Source organism: Oculina patagonica, chromosome 8, assembly GCF_052425735.1.
Source record: "Oculina patagonica isolate OP01 chromosome 8, crgOcupat, whole genome shotgun sequence".
In the NCBI taxonomy this organism is placed as follows: domain Eukaryota; kingdom Metazoa; phylum Cnidaria; class Anthozoa; order Scleractinia; family Oculinidae; genus Oculina; species Oculina patagonica.
Window position 1 is genome coordinate 10,588,506 of NC_135765.1, and position 21,621 is coordinate 10,610,126.

A 21,621-nucleotide genomic window follows, 5' to 3' on the forward strand; every position below is an offset into this window, starting at 1 on the left:
TAGAGACATTGTTACCATTTTGTATGCTAACTCAGGCTTAGAGCTTATGCACTGAAGCAGCATGTCTGCTTATTAAGATGTTGTTATTATTGTTAACATTTTGTATGCCAACTCAAGCTTACAGCTGTTGGCCTTGAGCAATATCTCTTCTTCTCGAGACATTGATAGAACTGTTACCTTAAGTGTCAAGCTGGCATACACTAACCCAACCATTCTGTTATTCGTTTACTGACTTTTATTTCTGATCTTCTTCAATAGGTTTAGACCATCTTACCTAAGTGTTGTTTTTCTTAAAGTAAATAAACCACGGGAAGGGGTGAAGTGCTCCATACAATTCGCCCTTTTGCCCCATAGCCTCACAGGGTCAGCTTTCCCCATAGAGTGGGCCCCCCAGTTTGCTGTTGTTGGCTGTTGTGACTGTTCCCAAGGGTCCTGGAGATTAGGACCCCAGTTTCTTGGGAATCAGGGAATGTGGTTGTGTTTGTTCCTAAGGGTCTTAGGACCCCAGTTTCTTGGGAACCAGGGAATGTGGCTGTGTTTGTTCCCAAGGGACTTAGGACCCCAGTTTCTTGGGAACCAGGGAATGTGGTTGTGTTTGTTCCCAAGGGTCTTAGGACCCCAGTTTTTTGGGAACCAGGGAATGTGGTTGTGTTTGTTCCCAAGGCTCTTAGGACCCCAGTTTCTTGGGAACTAGGGAATGATGTGGTTGTGTTTGTTCCCAAGGGTCTTAAGACCCAAGTTTCCTTGGGAACCAGGAATGTGGTTGTGTTTGTACCCAAGGGTCTTAGGACCCTAGTTTCTTGGGAACCAGGGAATGTGGTTGTGTTTGTTCCCAAGGGTCTTAGGAACCCAGTTTCTTGGAAACTAGGGAATGATGTGGTTGTGTTTGTTCCCAAGGGTCTTAGGACCCCAGTTTCTTGGGAACTAGGGAATGATGTGGTTGTGTTTGTTCCCAAGGGTCTTAGGACCCCAGTTTCCTTGGGAACCAGGAATGTGGTTGTGTTTGTTCCCAAGGGTCTTAGGACCCCAACCTCCCGTTGTCAACCAACTAACCTGTGATACCCTGCATGATTCCTATTGGCAACTCGAGCACTTCACCCCTTACTCCTTTTCTCCCATTGAACTATTATATTTTTAATTGCTATGCATGCTCTTTGCAATGCATACTGGGACCTCGTACTTTCACGAGCGGCCATGTCGATTAAACATGTGTTGTGTTTAGTTCTGAGTTCTTCCTACGGATACTACATGGTGGCAGCGGTTGTAGACCCTGAAAATGCCTGATTTAGAAGAAGGAACACATCAAGAATTGCTCCCGGCAGCAGGACAAAACCAAACTCATCCACAACAACCGAGTCAACTTCCACTTTCCACACGATTTGATGGTGCGGCCCAAAACAAGCCGAATGTTGGATTCGGTGGAGCCGACGTTTCGAACGTTACAGGATAGCCCCTGGCCTCAAAAATAAGCCCGAATACGAACAAGTGAGTGTGAGTTTTCACAAGGAAGACTCAAGTTCCTAGGACACATTGTCGGTGCCCAGGGTGTCCATGCAGATCCAGAGAAGACAAATGCTATTGGCCAATTTCCAACTCCCAAGAATGTGACAGAACTAAAGAGGTTCATGGGCATGGTTAACCAACTGGGAAAGTTTGTACAGCCGACACCAATGCACCCTTACGCCAACTCCTTCGTAAAGATAGTGCTTGGTACTGGGGTGAAGCTCAGCAGACAGCATTACAGCAAGTCAAAGAGAAGCTTGCCTCACCTGAAGTCCTTGCGCATTACGACCCTAACCGTGCAACAATTATTGCTGCAGATGCGTCATCAACAGGACTAGGAGCAGTTATCCTTCAAATCCAAGATAATGGACAGCGCCGTACTATTTGTTACATCTCCAGGTCCCTTAGTGATGCTGAAAAGAACTATGCAGTCATCGAGAAGGAAGCGCTTGCCTCAACCTGGGCATGCGAACGCCTTGAAGAGTATGTACTTGGACTCAGGTTTACCCTGGAAACAAATCACAAGCCGCTTGTTCCACTCCTCACAACAACTGACTTGTCCAAGATGCCCCCTAGAATATTGCGCTTCCGTCTGCGAATGATGCGATACAACCCTAAAGTCGTACACGTCCCTGGTAAATGTCAGATTTTAGCTGACGCACTGTCACGTGCTCCAGCCAGCTCCCCAAACACCTCTGACATACAGTTTATTGAGGAGGATGAAATCTTTGCTAGCTCCACAGTGAACCAACTTCCGGCAACCGCTCAGCGCCTTCAAGAGATTATAGAAGCCCAGAGAAATGATGAAGTATGCATGCAAGTCAGAAGGTACTGCCAAGATGGTTGGCCAGTATACATACCCCATCAACCCCTACTCAGGCCTTACTGGGAGAGCAGAGTTTACTTAGCAGTCGTTGACGATCTTCTCCTCTATGACGAACGCATCTTAATCCCGCCAGCCCTAAGATTAAAAGTACTAGACTGCATCAATCGTGGTCACCTTGGCATAAGCAAATGCCGAGCTAGAGCCAGAATGTCAGTGTGGTGGCCAGTGCTTTCTGCAGCCATCGAAGACATGGTCAAAGCATGCTTCACATGTTCAAAGGAACTTCCAGAACCCAAGGAGCCCTTGATGCCGTCGTCCTTTCCCAATCGCCCTTGGGAGAGAATTAGCATGGATTTGTCTGAGTATGGGGGACGAACATACCTCATCACTGTTGATTACTATTCCAGATGAGTTGAAATCAAGCGCCTCACAACCCAAACCGCAAAGTGTGTGATTGCAGCTTCCAAGGAGCTATTCGCAACCCATGGCATCCCAGACATTGTGATTTCCGACAATGGGCCCTGTTTTAGTGCAGTATCCTTCCAAGAGTTTGCGGCAAGTTATATATGGGTTTGTCCACACGACTAGCTCTCCCAGATATCCGCGAGCCAACGGAGAGGTTTAAAGGGCTGTAAGAACTGTGAAAGGACTGTTAAAGAAGAATGATGACTCCTATCTTGCACTCCTCACCTACCGACCTACTCCCCTGCAAACTGGTCCCTCACCAAGCGAATTACTTGTGGGACGAAGACTCCGGAATCAGCTCCCTGTGCTCAAAAAGACATTGACACCCAGAGATTTGAGGAGAGAACGTGAAGAAGTTGTGAAGAAAGAAAAGACCTACAGATCCAACCAAAGGAAAAGGTTCAACCAACGAAACCGAGCAAAGGAACTTCCAGCTGTGACAGCTGGTGATTCAGTTTGGATCAGAGACCAAAACCGCCTAGGGAAGATACAGGGGCGCACTCAGCATCCTCGCTCTTTTCTCATAGAAACAGAGAAGGGCACAATACGACGAAACAGATTTGCTCTTGTCAAAGCAGAGTTACAGTCCCCTTCAAAGGCAGACAAGAAAGCCACTTCCACTTGTACTGCCAATTACCATGCCTTTCAGGAGATAGAAGAAAAGACCGGTCCATCTCAGCTTCCAGGTACTATAGCCGAAGCTCCCATGCAGCCTACCCGCAGTCAAACAGCTCCCTTACCATCTCAGCTCCCGGATACCATAACTGAAGCTCCAATGCAGCCTCTTCGCAGTCAAACAGCTCCGTTGCAAACACGTTCAGGGAGAATTGTTAAGCCGCCTGATCGATTGGATTTCTAGACTTATGTTGGACTCTGTTAGAGTAGTTTAAGAGACTGCTATTACGTTTATGCCTTTCAGAGACTGTACTATGCACATTTGAACATTTGATAGTCAAACTGTTACAGTTCAAGTTACCTTTAGTTCAAGGCTTAACCCTATTCAGACGGGGGGGGGGGCTTTTGAGGCCCGCGCTGACTTTGAACTTTTATAACTTTTTTAAGATTTAACCAAACGTTGCCAAACTTTTTGAGTTTTCCTAAAATTTATCTGGCAACAATTTGGTAGTGTTGGATGATGTGTAAGGAACTTGACATCACCATGGCAACGGCATTTTGACAGGCATGTTTTTTCAAATTTGTAAATTTGCGTGTTTCTGTTAATAAAAATCAACTTAAATGAAATTATTTTTACATTTTTACGGGTTTAAAGCACATTTTTATTTATTTTGAGTACTTTGCAGTGATTTTGGGTGGTTTTCTGGCATTTTGGAAAAATTTTGAAATCCAAGATGGCGGATCCAAGATGGCGGCTGTTTTACTTTATGATGTAATTGTCACGTGATGTGACGTCACTATCCCACGTGACATATACCAAAAGAAAGAGTTTCGGACATACAATATATCCTATAAGACCCCCCCCCCCCGGTCTGAGAAGGTCCAAAAAAGCCCGGTCTGAATAGGGTTAAGGAAAGAACAATGTTTGCAGACATGCAATTACCTGTGTCTTTGTTAATCAGTTCACTTGATTGTACTAGGAAGGGAGGCAGGTGGTGTGCGGCCTATGACCGCACTGCATGCTGGTATTTGTGTCGTTTGGAGCTCATTTACTCGTGACCGCCATCGCGTGAAGACGTCTTGCGAAGATTGAAATGACCACAATTTGTTCAAAATATCGCTGATTCTGCGAGTCCTTCGATTGAAACATGCTTCCGATATGTTACTGATCTAAGGAATTAGCGTTTTAATCGGAACTGACCGTTTGGATTCGAAAACCATTGGTTTTGGACGTCTGAATGTGGTATCTACGACTGCTGCTCATCGACCATTTTGCAAGCCAAGGTAAGCAAAAATTATAAATGTACCCAACGCTATTACGCTGTAGCTTTCCTGACCACTGGAAACAAAAAGAATCAAACGTATTTTTCTTATCCGTAAAATCATCAGTGATAAAGTAAAACTGGTCACTGTGCTGCCTATTGTCATGGTTTAATGCACACAGTTGTCTGTGCATCTAATAGTGTGTGCTCTTAAAAATTAGTTTTGTTTGGAGTTTTGCCACTAAGATGAAGATAGAAACTAAGTGGACTAAAAAAAAACTAAAAGAAAGATTATTTCCTTGGCAGAGATATCAGTGGAAGCTCTACATACAGTCTCTCATAGCCAGAAAATTCATCAGCACACTCCATTCATGCATCATATGTAGCATTGGTGTACAAACTAGACCAAGGAAAATGATTCTGTGGCGATAATGCATATGGTCGTCAGTTATTGACAAGGTCTTTCTCGTTTGATTAAATTTATTATCATTATCATTGGGGGACTAGGTGCTATACTAAATGAAAGTCTTGTATTAGACCAAGGAAAATTATAAGGAAAATTTAAGCAGCAGTACAAGTAGTTGTCTACATGCTAAGATGGCTGAAGGTCTTTGTTCATCGACTAATTACAGCTAATGATTAGATCTTTCACCTTATTTGTTGAACAGCTGGCCCTGGTTGTTCAAAGGATGTATAATCTCAGCACTTTTATCCGCTGCATAGTGATTTATCTTGTGGATAGCATTATCCACCCATTGAACCGGTGTCTGATATTTGCAGAATGCAGAATGCAGACTAAGAAAATAATTTATATTGTGTTACCTTTACCAAAGTGCTATTTAGGCTAACCAGAGTGAAAAGTAGGCTAACCGGAGTGTGCAGTAGGCTAACCCGAGTGAAACGTTTACTCCAGTTAGCCTACTACGCACTCCGGTTAGCCTACTATACACCCTGGTTAGCTTTCAATAATAGTTAAGGTAACACAATATATTCTGCAAACGTCAGACACCGCCTTTGAACAACAGGGCCCTGGTTGTTTAATGTTAGCTCAAGCAAACTGTTGTGAAAGGCCCTCACCTTATAAATTGATGCTACCATAAGAGTATCTTTGCTCTTAAAATGTGAGATTGTGTGCAAATAGATGCATTGTGTTAGGGGCCTTTACATAGTTTACTTTCCTTTATAATCACTACTGCACTGATTTCATAACTGCTATAATTTTGTACTGAATAAAGTTATCCACTTTTCTATTTTCAGAAATATGAAAAAGAAAATGTCAAATGATGAGGCTTGCAGAAGATAACTTGGGAGGCAGTAGTTCCTCATTATCATTTTTTAAATAACAAAGTTTGAGCACAAGGATGTGGCCAGCAAAGGTGGACTGACCAGTAAAACATTTTAGTGGCACACTGTGTGGCAAGCAGCCACAAATAAATGAAATCACTGTAAGAGGTTGTTGAAAATAAAACATGCAAAGAAACATGCAACTTTGTGTCATTTACATGTATTTAATTCTTGCAGACCAGATCCTAGATCTGTTGCTCAAAGCTTGATAGAATAATTTGATTAGATAATTTTGGAAAGCCATTTTAACAGTGATGAATAAAACCCATTTTGATCCTCATTAAATTTCAGAACAATTTATTGAGAGGGGTCTGAAGGGGTAAAATGGAAAGTGAGATTTAAAAATTTTCACTGGGAAAAACGGATTTGGGTCCCTGGTTCTGGGAATCACAAATATCAATAGAACTGGGATTTGGAAAATAAGAAAACAATACGCTGAGAAATGGGATTTTATACCCCCCCCCCCCTTTTCAGAAACCTCTATTAAACTTCCCATTCTTTTTATGAACCACAATTCAAGTCCTAGTGAAAACAAACATGGAACACCACAATTTAATATACCTTTGGTGTACAATCAAAACACTGATTTTCAAGCAGATGACATTAGTAAAACCTTTTCAATATCTCAAGAGGTATCATTTGACCAGAATAAAACCAAGCTGTCTGACATAAATGTAAGACAAGAAAGCAGTTTCTTAGAATGATTTTATTTAGCCCGTGAAACATTTTAACATTTAGTAAACAATGTCTAGTCTATCAACTAACAGGAAAAGACTGAAAAAGACACCTAGCGATTATTTATTTATAAACAAATTTATATGGCGAAAACACAGGACAGTCTTTAACAAGACCTGAAATTGATTATAACACATTTAAATCAAAGCAGGCTTTGTTTTTGCGGTACGGTGACCTGACATCACCGTCTTTTAACGAATAAACAAAAGCTGTACACATCGTCTCAAAGCAAAAATATTGTCAATTTCTAATGCAGTTTGTGTTAAAAGTAGAGGGGTGCGCTGGGGTGCGATCCACTCAATTAGTCGGTCTACTCTTCAGGAATATCTTGGTAATCGTTTTGGAAAAGTGGGCGCCAGGAATAGTTGAAGAGAGCCATCAGAGTGGAGTGTACTTCGCAGACGTTCGGTCAAACGAAATTACGTGCTATTACTCTTATAACATGATACGATACCACAAACGGTGTTTACAATCATTAGCGTCTTCTGGAGATGTAGGAAGGATTTTACTTTCCATTGAACTCCTTTGTGGCATGATAAGCTTTGTAACAGCGACAAAAAATGACTTCAATTTTCGTCTTCGAACGTCGCCTCACGATGTGAAAGACCGCCATCTTGAAAATGTGTAACAATAATGCACCGCGATCGTAGGCCGCACACCACCTGGAAGGGAGGTGTATGGTTATGCCTATATTTGTAGTTGTTATGAATGCTCTTTGCAATGCATGCTGGGACCTCGTGCTTTCACGAGCGGCCATGTTGATTAAACATGTGTTGTGTTTAGTTTTGAGTTCTTCCTACGGATACTACAGGGTTAGCGGGGTTTTCGAGTTAACCGAGTAAAAATGACTGAAAGTGGGTCCAAGGGAAATGGAAGTTAGTTCGAGTTAGCGGGGTTGTTCGAGTTATCCGAGTTCGAGTTACCGGGGTTCTACTGTATTTTAAAGTTTCCCCACAGGCTTACCATGCTATGTTTGTGAGGTCACAGCATGCCCATATGGATATTCAAATTTCTTCACTAATTGCTATTGTAAATATTTAAGCTTTCTAAAATCAGCTTTTACGACTTTTATTTGTAATAAAACGAAGTACAAATATTTTCGCATTGCAATATTCACTGAAATTGGTCAAAGTTACTGCCTATGCCCTCTCCTGAAAAGCCAACGTGTCTCACTACAAAACGTCCTCTGGGGTACCCCTAAGAAATACTGTTCGGAAATCACGACAGCGAAGCCGCAGACAACGTGAACTGGAAAGTTAATTTGTACACGCTGTTATTTGTCATATAATTTAAAAACATAAGAATTCGAGGTGCAAATTATGTTTTCAGTTCACCTTGTCTTCGGCTTCGCCGTCGTGGTTTCCGAACAGAACTCCTTTGGGGTACCCCAGGGGACGATTTTAGTGGAACACGTTTTGCTTTTTGGGGAGTGCATAGGCAATTATTTTGAACAATTTCAGCAAATATTGCATAAATTGTCCAAGTAGGTGGTACAGATCATCGTAAATCGGCAGATTTACGACCTAATTCGATATTCCAGCTAGTTTAAAAGAACAACGGCGTGAACTGATTGCGTTCAAATTTGGCCAGACTATAGTTCGAAGACTGTTCGAAATCTCCGATGAAAATTAGTTAAGAAAAAAATGTGTTTTCGGCTGCATTCCAGAGGCGGTACCCGATTCGTTAATGTCGAAGTTGCACGCCTTGTGTAAATATTTGTATTCTGTACACGAGTCGAAATTCTCCCAGAACTGCTCTCGCGCGCTACAAATCGCGAAGAAAACGGCATAAAAACAAACCTAAACAATGCGAAAATATTTCTACTTCGTTTTATTACAAATAAAAGTCGTAAAAGCTGATTTTAGAAAGCTTAAATATTTACAATAGCAATTAGTGAAGAAATTTGAATATTCATATGGGCTTGCTGTGACCTCACAAACATAGGATGGTAAGCCTGTGGTTTCCCTTCTGTTCTAACAGATATCTAACAGGCAGTATGATTTTCGCGTGACGTATTTCCAGTTGTACATATTCTCATATCTCATCCCTGCGTCGCAGACAGTCTAAACCGCCGGTATAGAAATTTTTAGAAAGAGAACAATACATCTTATTTTGAAACCCTAGAGATTATGGTCAGTCTGCTTCTATCCAGATGATTTTTAATATTTAATTATATTTATTTCTATATTTAATATGCCTATTGAGGTCACTCAGGTGATGAGCACCCACTCTACATGACTTCGATTACTTAACGTTCGATTGACTGCGTATCCTGCGTTACGTTGCAGCTGGACATGTCACAAAGTCCTCGATATAGTAGCCGCCTACGCAGATGTCCTTTGGGCTTGTCACGCGGTTCTCCCCCTATTTATCGATACAGTTGCCCCCGTTGAATGCTCGGGAATACGACAAAAACAAACCTTGTTACAATTTTTAAAAGGAAAGATGAACATTGTGAATGCGGCAAATTATATTTAGGGGAAGCAGGGAAAGCGATGCAGAACGGATAAAAGAACATGACAGGGACAAACGGCTTCCTCATACACAAACCTTCGCAGTTTCGGAGTTTATTGATCCTGAGCCTCACCGATACACGCAGGGTCAAAGAGGATATCCAAATAATACTTCATCCTAATAACATCAATAGAGACAGCGGAATTGAAATTCCTGAACCTTGGATACCAACGATCAGAAATCACAACAGCCCGTCAACATGAGGGAATAACAATGAGGATCGAAATGCACCAATAGCAGCGAACCAACGTGCGACACGAAACAATCGACCTCATCGGCTGATGAAGACTAGCAGTATTGCATTCAATACGTCGCGATCGACACCTCAAACGGATTCTATCGTGGAACAAATGGATAAGTGTTCATCTTTTCTATCTTACGTCACGATGATCAATAACAACATCTTTAATCACAATTTTTTTAAACAGTCTGTACGTAGGGTTCAGAGCCACCTTAATTTTATGAAAAAATAACGTAACTCGGAATCCAGCTTACAGATATTTTTAAAATAATTGCAAAAATGTTTCTTTTGTCGGGTAAGACGAAAATATAAAACAAGAAATTTCACCGAGTAGTTTTTAAGTAACTAGCCTCAAAAGTTCAAAAATAGTGTACCTTTGACCTCTTTTGACGTTGCCATGGTAAAGATGTTGACGTCAAAGTGACCTCAATTTGTTCATTGATAAAGCTTAAATTATTTTTTTAAAGATTTTCCACCGCATTATTGGTGTAGCTGCGATAGGACACTAAAGACGGACATGTCGTTCATAGTTCAGCTCCGCAATTATTTCGGATCTTTTCGTAAACCTGAATCATGTGTGATAACTTTTCAATGAATCATTACTTTATCATTGGTAAAGTAAAACTTTATAGGAGATGATAGCAAGAGATATTTGCGAAGACATATTTCTCCTGCTCGCTTTCTTCACGTCTTTCCTTCAGCTTACAAAATGAACAACGCACCAACGATGTTCCTGCCTTGTAATCGCTTCGTTCAGGTCAAGCTAAAATGCTCTAAAAGATTTCCGCGTTAATATTCGTGTGCGGCTCCAAATTACGGGCTCCGATCCTGCACGTGCATTGCAAGCGGTGAACGGATGGAAGTACGTACGTACAAACGGACGGGCTTACCAAACTTTCTTTGTTATGGGGCTTCGCTCACGGGCGCCTTTGGCGCGCTCGGGAGCCCCACTAATAAGTATTTTTTTCTAAAATTAAAACTCGTATAATTGTGTTGGCGAAAAAGATAAAAGAAAAGTAGTGTCTTGGTATTTTTCTTCGACAGTTGCTTTGTGGTCTTAGAATTGACTTTTTTCCGGCTTATGTTTTTCAGCAGGTAAGATTAGTTTCAATTCAAAGTATAACGGAAAGACTGTGACAGGATTGGTTGGCTCGTCTGTTAACTTCACCTGGAGCTTCTCTGGTGATGTTGATACGGTTGATTGGGGACTGAAAAAAGATGGAGTAAATGGCTTTGTGAATAATGGAAGACTGGTTTCTCTAGACAAAAGCGGCTCAGTTTCAGTAACAGTTCCTTCAGCATACAGTGGACGTGTGAGTGGCAGTGGTGACGTATCCTCTGGTCAGGCCATCTTCACTCTAAGCTCAATCAGAAAGAGTGATGATAGATATTTTGGCTGTAGGATAAGTCCAACGGATAGTTTTATGTCTCAAAAGTTTGACCTTGTGTACTTGGCAGTTAAAGGTGAGTAATGTTTTATTTCGCTCTGATTACAACACGTTAACGACACGTTTTTCCTCTGTACACAAGGAAAATAGTTAACACTTACTTTTTACCTTAATGAACTAAGTGTCGACATCCAGTTTAATTTCTCAGAGATCGAAGAAAATGGAAAAGTTTCTTTTCTAAACTTGTTGGTAAGCTGCCACAACAACAAACAACGAACTTTATTTTGAAAGTGGACTTCAGTCTATTAAAAAAGCCGATGGAGCTGGCAAATTATTGGATGAATCTTCCTAGAACAGGGCTTAGTACAAAGTTACATGCGACCATCGATCAGTACTTTTGACGAGGCGAGGGCGACTACTTTGTGACAAAACGGACAGCTAGACAAAAAAGATAGCTAAACGCGTTTTCAACGACAACAGCTAAAACACTGACTTTATCAGACAAAATACTCACTGAGCTCCTGAAACTTCCACAGCAAAACTGAAATATATTCATTTTTTAAACCCGAAACCTGTTACTACAGCAACCTAACCCTACATCGAAGGCATTAAGAACATAACACTGATCCTATGGCCCTATCCGTATAGCACACAAACCTACAACTACGTTACGACATTTACCGGCCAACGGAGAAAGGCAGATACTTACCTGCGGTGGACAAGCAGGATGCGGCTTACAAGATCAAATGCTTCTACTGCCAGGCCTCTTACATAAACAAATGGTAGACACCTTAACACAAGGCACGTTGAAGACAAACGAGCGATCATTATCATCGACTGGCACTGTTATAGATGCCGTCATTTCAACAGTCAATAGTTAAATGAATAATTTATCCATGACCCACCCCTAATGCAGTGTTTAGTTTTCCTGACCCACCCTTTTTAGACTAGACGACTTTTATAAAATTGGAAAGTTATGAGGCATTTCTTAGTAAAAGTTGGTAACAGGAATTTTCTAAGGTAATTTGACCTGCTGAAAACGAAAATGCCTGTTACCAAAGTTTTTCTGGCAATCTTCAGTCTCAAAATTACGTCACAAAAATGACATCTAAAATGGCGTCATCGCGGTGCCGAATTTATAAAAAGAGAACGGTTCTAAGCCGTATGCACTTTATTTGCAGCTCTAAATAACAAATAAATTGCCTCCTGCATATTTCTCGTTTGATTTTTTTGTTAAGGCCACATAAAATATTGAGGCAGCCAGTGACGTCATTAAATGACGTCAGAGATAGTTTCATATTTGTTTGTTGCTATATTTACTACGCACATAGCCACAAAATTCGGAATGATAAATGAAATATATATTAGGCCCTGTTTGCTTTACAAGTTTCTCAACTGCGGGGAAAAATTAAACAAACCGCTGAAATATATACCTTTTTTTAATAAGAAATTCTGGTCGAGTCTTTAAAAAGGAACGGTTTCATTTAGAAAATACAAACATATTCCATGGAAGTTTTCCGATTAGGAAAAAGTCACTTTGCCTTAAACTAAATAATATTTGCTGTGGCTTTGCTTCATATATCTTAAAATAATTGGAAGTATTGTGATTCTTTCTTAAATCATGTAAAAATAACAGGTAAAACTCTTCCCAAAGGTTGAGTATTAATAGATAATGTATATTGTGACGCTGTCAGCTGAGGTTGTTGTCACTAAAGTTCCACACACCACGTTCTACAAAGAACTTAGTTAGTTCATGTAGTATTACTGTTTCTGCAGGGATTTGCATTGATATTGTTCGATTTGCACGCACAAAGGCTGACACAAAACAGTTTAGCCTTCTTACAACTGCAGCGGAGATTTGCACATCCAGTAAGACATGAACATGAGATGATTTCCTGACAGGACTTCGGAATCGGATCTTGTGTCATCAGTAGCGGTTGAAGCTTGTTGTCAGCGGTTTTCTTCCATCCCAATGTTTGAGGATCTGGAAGATTTGGCTCTGAACAATGGGCTTGTTTCCAGACAAGTGTCTGATAGTGTGCACGCTTAACATGTAACGATAAGGCATCGCTGGTCGGTGGCAGTGCCTCTGGCTTTCCTTTCCTCGGGAACAAAATAACTCGAGCCTCGTCAACTGATTCAATGTGATCCAATTTGTACATTTTACAAACAAATTTGTCGACTTCTTTAACTTTTCCCTCGGTAAGCTGTCCCTCTCCTATTGACGAGAGAAGTTTGTGGTGTTGTAAAAATATTTTCCATGTTGCTTTTTTGGAATGGTTGCATATGAAGGATGTCGTTTCGCAACCCATTAAGGCATGAAAAGGGAGAACAGCGGATACAGAACCAGCTGGAAGATTTTCGTAGATTGCCCTGATGTTGAAATACTTTCGTTTTGTAGCTGTTCCAGACATCATGTACAGGTTAGTGCAAGGAATGTGTGGTACATGTGCGACAAGAAGCAATAGAACGTCAGTATCCCTTGCCGATACAACTATGTTGTCAAGGCTGTTGTTGACACAATGAAGTATTAGGCGTGTATCTGCTTCCTCCTGGGTTGCCTTTAGAGCAGACAGATCGATTTCCCTGTCTGATGACTGCACTTCCTTCTCATCTTAAAATCCTCCAGCGGCCACAACAACTTTGTCTGGGGGTGCATTATCAATGATATGTTCCGAAAGGAACCTGGCTAGGTCTGACTTGTTGTCTGGCAATGCAAGGAAGTTTGACCAACTGTGAGGGAGAGGGACACTGGCATCTTCAATAACACGTCGGATAGGGCGAGTGGATTTTGTGCGTCTTTTTCTTTGTTCCTGACTTGATTGAATCTTCTTGATACCGATCAAATATGACGTGTATTTGCTGATAGCGGGATCCAGCTCGAAGTACCGCTGCTTGAAAGCTATCTGCAAAGTCCCCAAACGTTTGAGCACCAGACGGTCTCCCAATTGCAGCAACTAATGCCAAACCATCTATTAACAGACATGAGCTACCTCGAAGCTGTATTTCACTTGGGCAATTTATTCCACTTGTTAGTATGTCAGCTAACACAGATTTCTGCCCAGTTCTAAGACAGCCATTCATCTCTGCTAACGCCACTGGCACAGGCATCAACTCGTGTTTCAGCACGCTGTGGAGATCAACTTTGCGACCAGCTTCATAGGCAATGATTAAACGCTGAAGAACATTTCTGTCGGCTCTCAAGATTGTGGCCTTGTCCTTCTCTTTGCCGCTCTTTACAACTTGATATAAGCTATCGAAAGTTGGAGCGTTATTCTTGTGCATCGTGTCCCAGAATTTCATTTTTGTCGACTCATCTTGCTGCTGTTGAGACACAGTTTGCAATCTTTGCTCCACATATTCTTTAGCCTGTTTGTCACCAAGTTCTTTTGCATTTAATAGCGACACCTGAATTTCTTCTGTTACAAGGTATTTCGTTGCAATGTTGTAAAGACAGGTGTGATGCTCTTCAGGCGAAAAAACTTTGAACTGCTTAGGGAATGTGAGCAATAAAGACTCATCACTCTTATCACGATCTTTCCTACCAGGAGTAGACTCGCTGTATGAAAACTTGTCTTCTTGAACCAATCCAAACATTTTGTGTGCAGCATCAGCAATCTGTGACCGAAGGTTATAGAACAGAGCCCATCTGCTCAATGCTGAAGGCGTCTTAGTTATGCCCACGATTCCTCCTCCTCTTTTTCCAATCCCATTTAGCCATTCCAGACTGTGATCAGGACTGACTTGGTTGAACGTGCTTGCATTCCACTTGACAACAAAGTTGCCCTTCTTACTCTACCAAGACTTCCTGTGGAAACTGCTCCATCTCTGCGATGTACACCGATCCCCATTTTGCATAGTTGAGAAGATCGTATCTGAAGAAATATGGTAACATGCGGCGGAAGCTTTGCATATAAAGCTCCCATATTCCTTCCCTCTGAGCCCGTGTAAACAATAAAATGATCGATACCATTTCCATGTAATTCCACCAAAATGTGAAATTGACATTTTCTTCAGATCTTTGTGCTACAAATTCGTCTAGCACCTTTTGGACTCTTGGTGATTTAAGAGATGCTATCAGCGCTCCAGTATTTTCTAGAGAACAAGCAAGGGCAGATATCTCTTGGAAACGATCTGGGTACGATTTTTGGCAGAACTCTAACAGGGAAGGCATCAGAAGCTTCCACAATGACTGCAAAGTGATCTTGTGAGCACGCATTGCCCTTTTGTATTCCTTTCCATTCATGACACACTCGGTTGCATTTCAACACCAAGAAATCCACTCTCGATCCATGTTTCTACTAAGCCTGATCCATTCATATGGTTTTCAATCGTCTGAAGGAAGCACATTGATATATGAAGACCACCAAGCTGTATAACAAGCTTCTTCTGGTACTCAGGTATTGCCCATTTCAGCTCAACAAGCTTACAAAACAGAGCCTGGTCTACTGTTATGACAGTATGTTGTTGTCCTAGTGCGGCTGAAACGTGCATGCATCTTTTAACAACGGTATTGAGGGTGTCAAATTCATGTGCTGGAGCCTGAAGAATTGGCACGTATCCTATTGTGGTTACTTGTTGATCATTCTGAGACAGTGACTGATTGAATTCTATCCACCCACTTCTCATTTCTGCTTTATGTCGTAACATGTGGAATGCCAAATCAGTTACTTGAGCAGTGCGGACAGAATCGTTGTCATCTTTAGCAGAACTTCGTTCTTAGTAGATGGCTGCAAATTTTCAAGCATTACGTTACTTTCTGCTCCTCTCTGCCATGCTGCAATTTGGGTTGCATTAAAAGTATTTTTGCAATCCATCGTTTCATCTAGAATGTCAATAGTGTCTGCAGAGAAGTGGACAAATTTGTCACGCACCAGATTTTGTGGCATAACACCACCAGTATCATGATCCAAAGTCTTTAAGACGCTCTCCGCCAAGCTTGTGTCTACTTGCAAAATTTGATCATAGCTCAAAATATGGCCAGCTTTACTGAAAAGCTTGACAAGATCTTTTGACCGTGTGACTTGATGAAGGGTGCTACCAAGCCCAATGTGCTTAGGTGTCCATTTCTTTCCGCCACTCACCCCATAGACAATATCTTGAGCACATGAAAGCACTTTGATCCTAGCCTCAGCTTCCTTTTCCTCGACAGTTTCTCCATGTAAAAGCTTTTGCTCTCCAAACAAGAGCCGTAAGAACATGTATAAACTGTCTGGAACACGATCAATGGCATCTTGCTCACTGACGCTAAAACCTTAATTTGAGACCAGGCTTTTCCATCAGATCCCCGCGTATCTTCAGTGCAACATGGACCAGAGAAAGAAAAATATCTTCGTGTTGCTGGTATGTAGGCATTGTAAGCAAGTCATCTGTTTCAGCACTCTCATTTGCCAATTTCGATACAGCAATATTGGCATATTTTGTAGGGATAAGCAAACTTAGGCGTTCTGATGGGCTTCTTTCAAGAGGCGCAACGCAATCCATTACATTTCCAATACTGAGAAGGAAATCTGTGAATTTCAATTTCTGCTTTTTCTGCCAGTGCCACATATCTATCCCATGCATCGTTTAATTTGATAACATGACCTTTCTCCGCAGCGTATTCCAACTCTTCACACAACCAGATCATTGCTAGATCACTCTCCTTCGTTTCACGTTTCGCTTTTTCTGAAGATCTTTTGAATGCACTGAGGCATGGCAGATGATATTTTGCTTTTGCAGAAATTAAATCGCACACACCAGCCAAACGAACTCGAACTTTGTAGTTGAACTGTGCTGCTTCAACAATTTGCTCACTCATTTTTTATGTCATTACAGATGACAATCGTTTTTTTGGGTTTTCTTTTTGACAAAATATGCAATCGTTCCAGTTGACTTGTTCTACATGACTGCGTGTGATACGAGGACTGTTTGGAGCTGTTGTTGCATGTCGAAGTTCTTCACTTGTCACTTCCTTTTGTTGCAAACGTAGGATTTTCTCTTTACTTGTGTATTGTGCATAACAGTTGCTATGCCATACAATCGAAACATCATCATTTCTCCCTAATAAATCATCTAGCCGATCGATTGCCTCTCTGTTTGCTACGCCCCTGTACTTTCTTCGTTTACTCGTTGCTTCGTAAACAACGTTTCTGCTATAACTTGTAGCTTCTCTTACATCGTCCTTTGGCTTATTGCGCTTCTGACAAAAGATACACAGCTTTAAGAACACTTCCAAGGCTCTTTTCAAGGTCACAACTGGATCCATAAAAACATTTTACAACTTTTAAACAGCTGTAATTGGCCGTTGCTTGCCAGAAATCAAGCGATTAAAAAATAGCACAACAAATTACTTCAGAAAACTCCTGTTACCAACTTTTACTAAAAAATGCTTCTTGATTTATAGGAGAATAACTTTACCCAAATGCCGACTAGTCTACCTCGCTCCTCGATGCGTCCTGTCCTCGACGGATCGCTGCCGCTTTGCGTATTCCATCCACTGTTTGCGCCTTTCGCGCTGGCTAAAATGAAAGCTTTTTTCTATTTGTCGGTCTCTTTCAAATAAAGTCAAATGTATGTTCCATATATGAACAAACTCGAGCGTTTATGCAAGCGTATCCGCATAATGTGGTTTGTATAACAGTGAGCTAATAGCTTTGACTTCATCAACATTCTTTTATAGAGGCACCTCAGATAAGCATATCATCAGTACAGGCAAGTTACAATGAGGGATCCTCAGTCAATATCAGTTGTATAGCATCAGGGACACCAGACCCAGATGTAAAATGGATGAAAAATGGAAGAGTGGAAAGCTCTGGGAAAAATGCAGCGCTTTTGATGTTTAGAAGTATAAACAGAGCAGATGATGGACAGTATACTTGTAAAGCCAACAACTCAGCAGGACAATATGAAAATCACATGACACTTGTGGTTTATTGTAAGTAATTAATTTATCCAACTGTTTCCTCGCAACCTAGTACACAACGACACATTAAGTGCGCAGAAAGTTGTTTATCTTTCATTTTAAGATCTAATGCTCTATTAACATACCCTTTATTTTAGTCCAATTCATCGATACAATGCGAGCAAAATATGCATGAAGTATTTGGTCAAGCTGAAATTGGTCATGAATTTTACGATTCACCATTGGTTTTATTACTAGACAAACCTGAAGGTACAAGGCTAACTACTAGTGCAGCTGCAAATACCGTCACACAAGGAGACAGTGTAACTTTTACCTGTCACGTCACGGCAGCTAAGCCTCAAGTATCACGGTACAGGTTCTATTTGAATGACACAACTCTTGTCAAAGACAGTAATGACAGTCAATACGCTATCAACAATGTACAGCGGTCTCAACACTATGGCGAGTACAAATGTGTAGCACACAATGATGTTGGAGATGGACCAGAGGGCAGTGTGACACTAAATGTAAATGGTGAGTTACATTCAGTGTGGACGGTAGCCTGTTCCAGGCGTTCGGTTAGTGGGTAAGGGTGCTACCCTATTTTTTCACTTTTCACTTGCTGACTTCCTCTCGCTGGTCCCCAATAATCAAACGCCTAGAACAGATGGATGGCTGTGATTGTAGTCTCCCTTGTTCTCCAACAAAAGGTTTCTCCTTGGTCCCACACACACACACACACACACACACACACACACACACACACACACACACACACACATCTTCTTTACTGTCAAGTCAGCAGCAATGTTTCCATGCAATATTGTAGTTTCTACAGTTTGAAGCTACGTGTGAGCATAGTAAATAAAGGAAAATGGTTAGGACGCCCAGCACACATCAAAGGGGCGACCAAAGAGGCCAAGATGTGTGTTGGAAGGTCCAAGACCCTGCACATCTTTTGTTTTGTGCTCATACTCTATGCATGAATTGCGTAATCGCAATGATTCTATTGATTTGTTGCATAAACATCTATTATAAACTGTCAGTTTTGTGCAGGGTCAACCATCAAATCAACAAATTATTTTTCCGGTCTTCCTAAATATTTCTGTCTAGAAACTATGGTGTGAGCGTACATTTCAGTTAACGTGCAAACAGCAACAAAGTTGTTTCTTTGCAGAAGATGCACCAACTGTGATATCATTTTTTTAAAACCATTTAGCTGAAAAAACATCCAAGTTTGCCTGAGGCGTAAAACCTAATAAACATTACTGTACTTTCTCCTGTTTAGTTCCTGTACAGTTTACCGTCTTGCCACAAAACGTCACAGTAAATGAAACAAATACTATTGTTGTGAGCTGTGCTGCGTCAGGTTTTCCAACACCTTCTATATCATGGAAAAAATATGTGCAAAGCACAGCTGTGTCAAAAGATCCAAACACTCGAAGCAGTGCCAGAAGTAATGCCGGGATGTATGTGTGTACTGCAAGCAATGAAGTGGGACAAGATAAGACGGCAGAAGTTTATGTAACTGTGCAATGTAAGTCTATAAGCTTTTATATCTCGGGGGAGTCTCCGATGTTAAAGGAGCGGAGATGCTCGTCCTCTTGCATGGGGTTGTAAATTTCGGAGTTTAGTATTTAGTAATTTAGTGTTCGGGAAAGAACGCCAATGTTTTTACCAATCAAGTTATCTTGTAGGGTTGCATTCGAAATAACGTCTTTGTTGTTGGCTTCGATAGAACTCTCATGCAATCTATAAAATTTTTTCGTGGATGAAAGCAATCGATGACAGTGCTTTTACCGTTAGTCATTTTAGTCACTTAGCTCTTATTTGTGTGTTTGTTTTAGAATGGTATCATAAAGCTAACGCCTTCCGCCTTGTTTGATATGAAAGTCAAAAGCTGATTGCAAATGTTAGGTATGGTCCGAAAAAAAGATGTTTCGAGACGACTTAATATCGTTGGTGTTCTTTAGCTGCTGCGAAACTCGCCTTCAATCAGATTTATAGGAGAAGTAAGGGCGCTCTATTTAGACATCCGTTCCTCTCCATTTTTAGTTCTTTAACTTCGTAAGTGTCACACTTAAAATGGCTGTGGATCATCTCTGGAAAAAGTAAAGATCTCACTAACAATTCTTATAGCCACAGTAATCATTATTTGAAGGTTAATGTGGCTTGCTGCAGTGCCCATTTCAACCCGTTTTAATTTGTTTTAATTGACCTTTTTCGCTGTTACCAATTTCTGTTATTTTGTCTGATTCATAATTACTTATCATTTTACTAGACCCGCCTACAATAAAAAAAGCTACCACATCAGCTGTCAAGTCATGGATTGGTCAGACAGTGACGTTAAAGTGTGTGTCAGATGGTGTTCCTACACCAACACTCAGCTGGTACACACCTGATGGAAGTCAAATCAAGATAGTCACAGCTACACAGAACACAGTGAATGTGAAGATGGAGGTGGATCAAGATTTTGGTGGTTACAAGTGTGATGCTGACAATGGGCTCACACCTGCTGATTACAAGATAGTAAAAATAGAACAGATCAGTAGGTGTTTTGTGTTTTTCTGGTTTACTTGGTGTTACGAAAAAAGATTATTTCAGTGATAAAATTGTGTTTTGGTTGGGATTTCCTGGTAGAAGTAATGTGCTTTTCAAAACCGACGTTTAGCTACCGTTGTAAGGGGAAGTTTCTGGGCTTTTTTATTTAAAAAAAGTGCTTAGTTTACTTGAGTACTTGTTTCGCTGTACTTGGACACATGCTATTTGATCAACAGTTTGATCTCGGTAGCTGTATTCGTTGTTGGTGAAGTGTCATAAAACTTTCCTTTCTTCGTGACTTAAAAGTAACTATCTGCTCTATTTTCTCGTCTGTCCGTAACCTTTCATTCGTCTTCTTTTTTTTTTTACTCGAAGTAGATGTTTCCCTATATTGTGCTTCTTAGAGGTAAAAATTGATGTTTGAAACAATGGTGCTTCCCGTATGGAAAAACTAGGAAACATTTGGCAAACATGTGCCCGCTACGCGTGCTTTTGGAAACATGTTTCCTCGTTTTGCCAGGACGTTTAGCAACTCAGTACGTTCGTTCTCTTTAACGAAGTCGTAGCCATTATCTCCCAGCCTAAAATCACATACCGCGGATTTAGTCAGCGAATTCTTCACTTCCGGCTGTGCGTGCACAAAAGACACTCGATCTTGGTATTAGTATTAGTATTCCTCTTTACTCGTTTTCTTTTTCACTCAAGATGATCAAACGGTTATGCGTTCCTTATTTATTCATGAATGTTAGATCTTTCAGTGACATGCTTGTGTTGTGTGTTGCGCAAAACGTGAAGAACTCAATTAAGAATAATGACAACAGTAACCATTAGGAAGCCGGCAACACAATTCATCTAACGTGTGTATTGATGATGTTTATAAACAATTTTTGTTGGCATTTGTTTGAAATATGTCCAAATCCTCGCGCCTATTTCTTTTAATTTTACTTTTTGCTTTCTTTAACTACTTCTTTACTGCCTAGAGAAACCAGGCTCCCCGGCCATCGTATCTTCAGCTTCAGAAATTCAAGCCACTTCACTGACAGTGAAATGGACTGCAACAGCTGATGATGGAGGGAGTCCTATCACAGCATACCGAGTGGTCATACTAAAGGGTGACACTGAGATAAAGAATGAGAATGTTACTGACCCTAGTACAACAAGTCTGTCTGTTGGAGGTCTGGAGAGAGATACGGAGTACATTGTGAAGGTGTTTGCCAGGAATGCTGTGTTTGAGGGACCTGCTGCAGAAAAGGCAGTGGAAACTAAGTATGAAGGTGAATAAAAAAAGAAGTATTGTTCTCATA

At 41.0% G+C, this 21,621-nt stretch overlaps 2 protein-coding genes and 1 long non-coding RNA gene across 3 annotated transcripts in view; all 3 read left to right on the forward strand.

Annotated features, from left to right (window-relative positions):
• LOC144662521 (uncharacterized) overlaps positions 1–21,621 on the forward strand; it is a 183,105-nt gene that overhangs the window by 124,198 nt on the left and 37,286 nt on the right. Inside the window, exons 10-11 of the mRNA XM_078523343.1 lie at positions 18,035–18,310; positions 19,065–19,313. Of these exons, the coding sequence (XP_078379469.1) occupies positions 18,035–18,310; positions 19,065–19,313 (525 nt within the window). The remainder of the gene's footprint in view (positions 1–18,034; positions 18,311–19,064; positions 19,314–21,621) is intronic.
• Positions 1–21,621, forward strand: part of LOC144662658 (uncharacterized) — a 35,728-nt gene that overhangs the window by 1,906 nt on the left and 12,201 nt on the right. The window contains exons 2-5 of the mRNA XM_078523520.1: positions 10,598–10,969; positions 17,555–17,809; positions 20,058–20,324; positions 21,298–21,591. Of these exons, the coding sequence (XP_078379646.1) occupies positions 10,598–10,969; positions 17,555–17,809; positions 20,058–20,324; positions 21,298–21,591 (1,188 nt within the window). The remainder of the gene's footprint in view (positions 1–10,597; positions 10,970–17,554; positions 17,810–20,057; positions 20,325–21,297; positions 21,592–21,621) is intronic.
• LOC144662664 (uncharacterized) lies at positions 4,473–6,158 on the forward strand. Its single transcript, XR_013572498.1, has 2 exons — positions 4,473–4,693; positions 5,929–6,158. It is a non-coding gene; the product is annotated as an uncharacterized LOC144662664 (long non-coding RNA).